Here is a 9,476-nt window from a genome sequence, read left to right as displayed (position 1 = left end):
ATTAATATATGGGTTATGACCATATAAAGATTAATTATTTAAAAAATCAAAAAATCCCACTTGATGGAATGACATGTAAAAAAGTTTAGTACTAGCTTGCCTATTCTAATTGATTTTTACGTGATATTTTTACTTGATCTATGTACATCTACAGGCGTACGTACGTGTAGCTAAAATAGCTCTCTGTACGTGTACTGCACAGGCGTATATGTGTGTCTTTGTGCATGATGATCTAGTCTGGGCGTGATGTCAGCCTTGGTGTAGGCGGCTGCTCTCGCTGCTCGGTCGATCAGCCGCCGGAAACAGTTTCTTAAGCATTACGAGGGTATATACTTGTATGACATCTAAATAGTTATTAAAAATATAAAAGAATTTGACAAGATAATTTAATATGAGTTATATCACTCCACTAATATGTATAATATGTAAGTTTAAATTTAACTTCTACACGTTGTAACAAAAATAAAAAAACAATTATGAATACGCGTATAATTAGTTTTAGTTTTGTTTTTTTTTTCTTGTAGAAGTTGAATTTAAATTTGCATGTTTATGGAGTGATATAACTCATATTAATCTATCTTGTCAAATTTTTTTAGTTTTTTTATAACTATTTAGATGGTATGTAAGATGTATGTACACCCGTGTACTAAAAACTATTTCCTATCAGTTTCTATATATTTTCGATCCCCTACCATATCATGTACATACGGGCGCAACATATTTCTGGATAAGATGAAACACGAAATATTATCGAATTTTTTATATCTATTTTCTAATAGACGATATATTTAACTATAAAATGTTAAAAATATATTTTAAAAATACTAGGTAATCAACGAGGATATAAAAATTTACATATTTATTATGTTTAATAAATATAAACATAAACATATATGTACGAACCGAGCAATAATGGTCAACAGGAATCTGGCCGTAGTGGATGCTATTCCCGATGTTGCAGCTTTCCCGATGTAAGAGGTTGACGATGGCGGCTTCCACTTTGAACGGTCACACGAAAGTTCCGCCTCTCTCATGCAAAACAAGACAAATAACTGGCTCTTCGTATTGTAAGTAAATATATTAAGTAAATTTACAATTAATTTTCATAGAATAATCAGTAAATCAATTACAACGGCAAACTAACCTGATCGAATAATTAACTAGTTTGATTTAGTTGGATTTTTAGCCCTAGGCCTCCAAACTATTGATTTTCAAGACGGCAGTGTCTTAGGCCATGCATGTGATCATTTGGGGCAAAATGGGTGAAGATTAATTAGGACAGTAATTAATCCAATTCAAACGATAACCAACTTTGGTATGGTCGTATCTTCCTATCTAAAATCAAAATCTAATGAGGTTGTAACATACTAACATCAAGTGTTCGCGAATTATTTGAATACCACGATGTATTTGCAAAATCCAACTACCTTGCGCGCTAATGCTGAAGGATCGGTACTAGACTATCGTATCCGTCATTTTTTTTTCTTCTTTTTATCTAAATTTAAAATTAATTTTGAGGTTTTTTCTCATCATAAATTATTTTCTAACATTGGCTTTTAGGTCGTTATGAAAATACATATAAAAGTTTTATTTACAAATTATTTTTAGTCAACAAATATATTGTTTGGCTTTTTCCAAAAAACGAGAAGATGGCCCATGCGAACAAACATGCAAGAAGACAAACTTTTATATATGTTTGGATCATTTAGACCTAACAAACATACTACTGTTTTTAGCCAGTTGGTCAGTGCTTTTCACTGTACGAATCTCTGGATGAGTACAAAGTATGGAGTGAAAAACCCTACTATAGTTAGTCATAACATCAATATAAAACTTGGGCATGATGGTTAGCGGTGGTTGACGGCCAGTCATTATTGATAGGTTTGTCAACAAGCTAAGCTAAAGCAGCCCTGCCTATTTAGGCTCGAGCTCAACACAAGCTCGAGCTGAGCTTGAATCGACCTACTAAACCCTTCAGCTCTTAGGCAAGCTCGACTCAAGCTCGGTGGGCTTGCGAGCTTGACTTGAGTACATGATAAAGGATATTTTCATAATAATTTATTGATAAAACAATAATTTTAAATTAATCATGTTAATGTAACTAACACTTAAAATTAATATATAATTCCAATACATATTGGTTTATCATTCAAATATATATATATATATATATTCAAATATAATACAACATATGTAGCTAAGCTCTTGAGAAGCTTGAGCTTCGCTCGGCCTCAGCTTATTTGGAGCTCGAGCTGAATTCTAACGGAAAAACAAGGGACAATATATACAACACCATACAATCAGACCAAACCCAAACATAAATTTTAATCTGAAAAAAAGTAAACAAAGAATCAATACCATTTAAGTTATTACAAAATTTCCAAAAAAATGTTCTATTAATTTCTGCACTGCTTAAATGTTACCACAATAAAATAAAACATAACGTACAGTCATTTTCCTGGTGTGTTCCATGCTGCTTCTGCTGTCAGCATCAACAGAGTTAATGTTCATGCTACGTGTGATATTCATTTGGGCGTCCATGCATGCGTGCGCTGCCTATAAATACGTAAGCCACCCAAAATTCAGAATCATCGCTCGCTTCCCTTCCCGCTATCAAAACCGAAGCCACCAAAAAAAACAAGTGAAGAAGAGGAAGAGACGCTCGAGAAGGAGAGAATGGGCAAGATCGCCGTAACCAAGTCGCTACCGTTCCTCGTCGGCCCGTCGGAGCCGATGCCGGCGGCCACCCTGCGGCTCACCGGCATGGACAGCGCTCTCTCTGCTCTTCCCATCGCCGCGCTCTTCGTCTTCGACCGTCCCGTCGACCAGCCGGCGGAGACGCTGAGGAGGGCGCTGTCCCGAGCGCTGGTCCTCTACTACCCTATCGCCGGCCGCCTCGTCGACGGCGGCCACGACGGCCTCGGCGTCGCGTGCACTGGCGAGGGCGTGGCGTTCGTCGCCGCGTCGGCGAGCTGCACCCTGCGGGACGCCATGCTGTTCGAGTCGTCGCGGCCGCCGGCGATCGCTCTGGAGGAGCTCGCCGTCACCTTCGACGGGATGTGCATGGAGGACCCGCCGCTGGTGCTGATGCAGGTGACGGAGTTCGCCTGCGGCGGGTTCGTCGTCGGGGTCACGTGGAACCACGCCATCGCCGACGGCACCGGGATGGCGCAGTTCTTGCAGGACGTCGGCGAGCTTTGCCGCGGGACGCCTTTGCCGTCAGCGGTGCCGCCGACGAGGTGGGACTACTCCCTCCCGGAGCTCCCGCAGGATGTCATCTCGTCCACGGAGGCGATCGTGAGCTGCGAGCCGCATGACTACGCGTCCTCCTACATCACCGTCCCCATGAGCTTCATCAACAGGGTCAAAGCCGAGTTCAGCCGCAGGGAGGCGCCGTCGCCATGCTCGTTGTTCGAGGTTGTCGTCGCCGCGATATGGCAGTGCCGAGCCCGCGCGACGATGTCCAGCGACGCCGACGCCGGCGACCCCCTCGTGGTGGTGTTCACCGCGAACGTCAGGAAGCAAGCCCAGGCCAAGCCCGGGTACTACGGCAACTGCTTCACCTTCCAGATGGCCGTCGCGAGGCGCGGCGAGGTGGCCAACGGCGGCGTGGTGGAGCTCGTGGAGCGGCTCAAGGACGCCAAGCGACGGATACCGTACACGTTCGAGATGGACGGACGGCGCCAGCCGGGGGGCGCCGCCGGCGGGGTGCTGATGGAGGCCCTGCGCCGGGACGACGCGCTACTCGTGTCGAGCTGGTGGAACCTCGGCTTCGACGACGTGGACTTCGGCGGCGGCTCGCCGGCGCGCGTGATGTACAACATGGAGCGCAAGATGGTGCCGAGCTGCTTCCTCTGCGGGAGGAAGGGGAAGGACGGCGTCGGCGCCATGGCGTTGTGCGTCGGCAAGGAGCACGCGGAGGCGTTCCATGCCGAACTGGGAAGGCTTCACTGAAATAAGTCGATCTCGTCTACGGGACACCCCACGTAATACTAAAATAAGCCGCCCTACTAATATTTACACATACGTATCAGATTTGATATATATAGGTACGAGGGTATTTCGTATTAACGTTACGTTGTTTTCTAGCATTTCTAAATGGTGTAATATATGTACGGTTATTCACATCCACTATATAGTAATAAAATCTATCTTAGAATAAACTCCCAACATATTTTTCTATATGACATTTCAGACAACATGGACAAAATTATGGAACGGGTGAAATGAACATTCTGCCTTGATTGCTTTCTCCATCTAGTGAGCACCTTCCCGTCCCCCTCGCCGGCCACTGCAAGGTTCCACGATGGCCGGCGAGGGGCTCCCGGGATGCAAGCTATAGAATTCTACGTTAGAAATTGGTTTGTTGAAGATATATGCTTCCGGCGCACATGCACATGAGATAATGATGCATCCGAGATAGGTGTATGTGTTCTAGATAGATATATGTGCAGATATGGCTAGTTAGTTGGTTAGTTTGTTAGCTAATACAGCTCCTGTAATCTAGCCCAGATGAGGCGTCCCGTGTAAGCCACGGCTGAGGCTATTTCAGCTATATATATCAACGCGCAGGCAACACGCATGATTAGTGCGGTTGTTTCCCTCAAACCACATGATATCAGAGCTAGATAAATCTGCCATAGTTCCATGCACTGTTGGAGCCATGACGTCTGCGTCTTCACCAAGCACAGGGACAAGCAATCCTCTCCAAGGTCACCCGGTTTCAGAGAAACTCGGGAAGACAAATCACATGCTGTGGAAGGCGCAAGTCAGCGCAGCCGTTCGCGGAGCACGTCTGCAGGGACACCTGACAGGCGAGACGAAGAAGACCGATGCAGAAGTCACGGCGATCGTCGACGGCAAAGAAATCAAGCAGTCAAACCCAGCTTTTGAAGATTGGGAAGCCCAAGATTAGCAAGTCTTAGGATATCTTCTCTCCTCGCTAACTAGAGATGTGTTAGTGCAGGTTGCTACGTGTGAAACAGCTGCAGCAGCGTGGGGAATCATTGAGCAGATGTATTCCTCCCACACGCGCGCAAGATCAATCAACACTCGCATTGCGTTGTCAACATCTAGGAAAGGTAATACTTCCCATTACTGAATACTTTGCCAAGATGAAGGGGCTTCGCGATGAGATGACGGCCGGTGGACACGCACTGGACGATGAAGATCTTCTTCAGTATATCATCACCGGGCTCGGACAGGACTTTAGTGTAGTCGTTTCAGCTGTCTGCGCCCGGGTTGAACCAGTCTCGCTTGGGGAGTTGTACTCACAACTCCTTAACTACGAGACCCGGCGATCTCTCTATAATGGAGGACAAGATGCAGCCGGGTTTGTTAATTCGGCTAGTCGCGGCGGCGGCTCAGGCGGATACAATGGCAACAACGGCAACCGCGGTGGAGGCAACCGTGGTCGCGGCCGTGGCGGTGGCAACCATCCTTCAGGTGGGCGTGGACGTGGTCGCAGCACTCCAGGAGGAACAGGAGGACCAGATCGGCGCCCCACCTGCCAAGTATGCTTCAAGAAGGGCCACACCGCTGCAGAGTGTTGGCACAGGTATGAAGAAGCTTATGTACCTGATCCAAAGCATGTTTCAGCAGCCGTCGCTAGCCCATCCTACGGTTTTGATACTAATGGGTATATCGATACCGGGGCTACCAACCATATTACTGGAGAATTAGACAAGCTCACCGTCAAGGAGAAATATGAAGGTGGAGATCAGATCCACACTGCAAGTGGAGAAGGTATGGATGTAAGTCACATTGGTTCTACTACTGTTCATACCCCAAGCAATCAAAATATTCATCTTAATAATGTTCTTTACGTTCCTCAAGCTAAAAAAAATTTAGTTTCTGTTCATCGGCTAGTCTCTGACAACTCTGTCTTCCTTGAACTCCATCGTGACCACTTCTCTATAAAGGATCGAGCCACCAGGAAAACTCTTCTTATAGGACAGTCATGGCGCAGGCTTTATCCTCTACCAAAAGCATCACTGAAGCAAGCTTGCAGCATTCAAAAGTTATCTTTAGATAGATGCCACAGTCGCCTTGGTCATCCCTCGTTGTCAATCGTTAGACAAGTAGTTAATAAATATCACCTCTCTTGTTCTAGTTCAGTTTATGAGTCAGTTTGTAATGCTTGTCAACCAGCAAAAAGTCATCAATTACCCTTTCCCATCTCTACTAGCATCTCCAAGCATCCCCTTGATCTTATATTATCTGATGCGTGGGGTGCGGCTCTAGAGTCTGTAGGGAGAAAGAAATATTATGTGAGTTTGACTTTAGCAAATTTACTTGCATTTATTTCATGCAGTACAAATCTCAAGTGTTTGAAAAATTCCAAGAATTTTAGGCTATGGTCGAAAGACTGTTTGATAGAAAAATTCAGGCAATGCAAACTGATTGGGGAGGTGAATATCAGGCTCTCAATTCCTTTTTTTTCAAAAATTGGTATTGTTCACCATGTGTCATGTCCGCATACTCATCGACAGAATGGGTCTGCAGAAAAAAAAACATGGACACATCGTTGAAGTAGGTCTTTCTCTTCTATCGCATGCTTCTATGCCTTTGAAATTTTGGGATAAGGCATTCCGGGCAGCAGTTTATCTCATTAATAGTGTACCTAGCAGAGTTATGCAGCATCAAACACCTTTGGAAAAATTATTCCATCAAAAACCTGATTATACCTTCTTGCGAATTTTTATTCGATGTGCTTGTTGGCCTAACTTGCGCCCCTACAATCATCATAAACTCCAATTTCGATCAATGAAATGTGTTTTTTTTTTAACAATACGCACAAAAAGGTTCAAATGCCTTGAAATTTCTTCGGGTCGGGTTTATATCTCACGAGACGTTGTCTTTCATGAGAATTCCTTTCCGTTCTCTGAACTCCATCCAAATGCTGGTGCTAGGCTGCGAGCAGAAATATCTCTTTTGCCAAATGGGGATGAACTAGTATTTAACCATGTGACTAATCCATCCTCCAATTTAATTTCTAATGCCTCTGCTGAGTTTCAGTCTGACCAAGCCGGTGCCGCACCCGATCTCGCTGACACAGAGGATCCAGCGCCGTCTCCACATACTGCATAGCCTCCCGACACGTCTCCCTCCTCTCCTGTGATGCGCGCCACGCGTCCGGAGGGAAGGGGGCATGCAGCGTAGCCGGCGATATCATCAGTGCAGCAGCAGCAGCAGCAGCAATCGCCATCTCCATCAGTGCCCGACCAGCAGCAGCAGTCACAGGAGTCCTCGCCATTAATTATGTCAGATCTAACTCCTAATCAGATTGACGACACAGGCACAACAACAGAGGCTTCTATCTCTACAGCGGCTGCATTACCTGACAGGCCGAAAACCAGGTCACAAAGTGGAATCCGCAAGGAAAATGTATATACTGATGGTACTATTAAATACTCATGTTTTGCTATATCTGGTGAACCATCTAATGACTTCGAGGCTTTAAGAGATAAAAATTAGAAACAGGCGATGGATAGTGAGTATGATGCTTTAGTTAAAAATAAAACCTAATACCTAGCTCCACATCAGAGAGGGAAGAATGTTATTGGATGCAAATGGGTTTATAAAATTAAAAAAAAAGCAGATGCCACTTTGGATAGATATAAAGCTCGTCTAGTTGCAAAAGGCTTTAAATAGAGATACGGTATAGATTACGAGGACAAATTTAGTCCAGTGGTCAAGGATGTAACAATTAGAATAATTTTGTCCTTAGCAGTATCAAAGTGATGGAGTTTTAGACAACTAGACGTCCAAAATGCCTTTTTACATGGTTACTTAAAAGAAAAAGGTATATATCAGCAGCGCCCTGGATTTGAAGATTCTGCTAAACCTGGATACTTGTGCAAACTAGATAAAGCTCTATATAGTCTGAAACAAGCTCCTCGAGCATGGTTTGCCAGATTAAGCAAAAAGTTAATATAACTTAGCTTTGTTGCATCCAAAGCAGATACTTCATTTTTCTTCTTCAATAAAGGCAATATAACCATGTATATTCTTGTATATGTTGATGATATAGTGGTGGCCAGTTATTGAGAGAGGGCAACTAAAGTATTACTCCAAGATCTAAAGGAGGAATTTGCTCTCAGGGACCTAGGTGAGCTGCATTACTTTTTGGGTACAGAGGTAAATAAAGTAGACAATGGAATAGTGTTGACACAGGACAAATCTGCTACTGACTTACTGAGAAAGGTCAATATGTCAAACTGTAAACCAGTGTCTACACCTCCATCTACATGTGAAAAATTGTCTCTTCATGAAGGTGTTCAGTTAGGATCAAAAGATGCAACATAGTATAGAAGCATAGTAGGTGCTTTATAATATTTGACTCTGACCAGGTTTGATATTGCTTTCTCTGTTAATAAAGTCTGTCAGTTTCTACACAACCCCACTACTCTATACTGGGCTGTAGTAAAAAAAATTCTAAGATATATTAGACAGTGTACAAAGTTAGGGTTGCATATACACTGATCAGGGTCTACACTTGTCAGTGGATTCTCAGATACCGATTGGGCTGGTAGTATAGATGACAGAAGGTCCACACGTGGTTTTGCAGTCTTCTTGGGATCCAATTTGGTTTCTTGGAGTGCCAGAAAACAACCTACTGTGTCAAGGTCTAGTACAGAATCTGAATATAAGGCTATAGCCCAATGCAACAGTAGAGATCATGTGGGTACAGACCTTACTTGATAAAATTGGAGTAAAATGTCCTCACACAGCAAAGATTTGGTGTGACAATTTGGGGGCAAAATATTTATTAGCTAATCCAGTATTCCATGCTAGAACAAAATATATATAAGTGGACTATCATTCTGTGAGAGAAAGGGTAAGTCGCAAGCTGCTAGAAATTAACTTTGTGTCCTCATGTGAAATTAACTTTGTCTCCTCATGTCATCAGGTAGCTTACGGCTTTACAAAGCCATTATCAGTTCAGTTATTGGAAAAGTTCCGAAGCAATCTTAACCTATGTCGGTCATGATTGAGAGAGGATGTTGAAGATATATGCTTCCGGCGCACATGCACATGAGATAATGGTGCATCCGAGATAGGTGTATGTGTTCTAGATAGATATATGTGCAGATATGGTTAGTTAGTTGGTTAGTTTGTTAGCTAATACAACTCCGGTAATCTAGCCCAGATGAGGCGTCCCGTGTATGCCACGGCTGAGACTATTTCAGCTATATATATCAACGCGCAGGCAACACGCATGATTAGTGCGATTATTTCCCTCGAACCACAAATGGGCTAAGGCCTAAGCTCATCTCAGAGAACATGCATATGAATCTTTAGTACCACCTTAGTAGTTCTACGAGAGTGAGACCTACTTAAATAGGAGAGTGCTCTCTAGGCCCTTGTGCAACAAAGAAATAAAGGAACACGCGCGCACTCGCTCGTCTCGCCTGGCTCGGGCTGGGTGGCATGCAACTTACTTTTGCTGCGATAAACAGAAATTCCGGTTTTAG

At 43.9% G+C, this 9,476-nt stretch overlaps 1 protein-coding gene and 1 pseudogene across 1 annotated transcript; both read left to right on the top strand.

Moving 5' to 3' along the window:
• Positions 1 to 2,676: 2,676 nt before the first annotated feature.
• On the top strand, positions 2,677 to 3,954 carry LOC102720599 (acyl transferase 15-like). The gene has a single exon (XM_006653106.1). It carries the CDS (start codon positions 2,677 to 2,679, stop codon positions 3,952 to 3,954), a length of 1,278 nt encoding a protein of 425 aa, XP_006653169.1.
• A 1,422-nt stretch (positions 3,955 to 5,376) lies between these two features.
• On the top strand, positions 5,377 to 9,021 carry LOC121054153 (annotated as a pseudogene).
• The last annotated feature ends 455 nt before the right edge of the window (positions 9,022 to 9,476 follow it).

The sequence above is a fragment of the Oryza brachyantha genome, chromosome 4 (genome assembly GCF_000231095.2).
Source record: "Oryza brachyantha chromosome 4, ObraRS2, whole genome shotgun sequence".
Taxonomy (NCBI): Eukaryota; Viridiplantae; Streptophyta; class Magnoliopsida; order Poales; family Poaceae; genus Oryza; species Oryza brachyantha.
The sequence above is the reverse complement of the archived record's forward strand: the minus strand, read 5'-3'. Positions and strand labels throughout refer to the sequence as shown.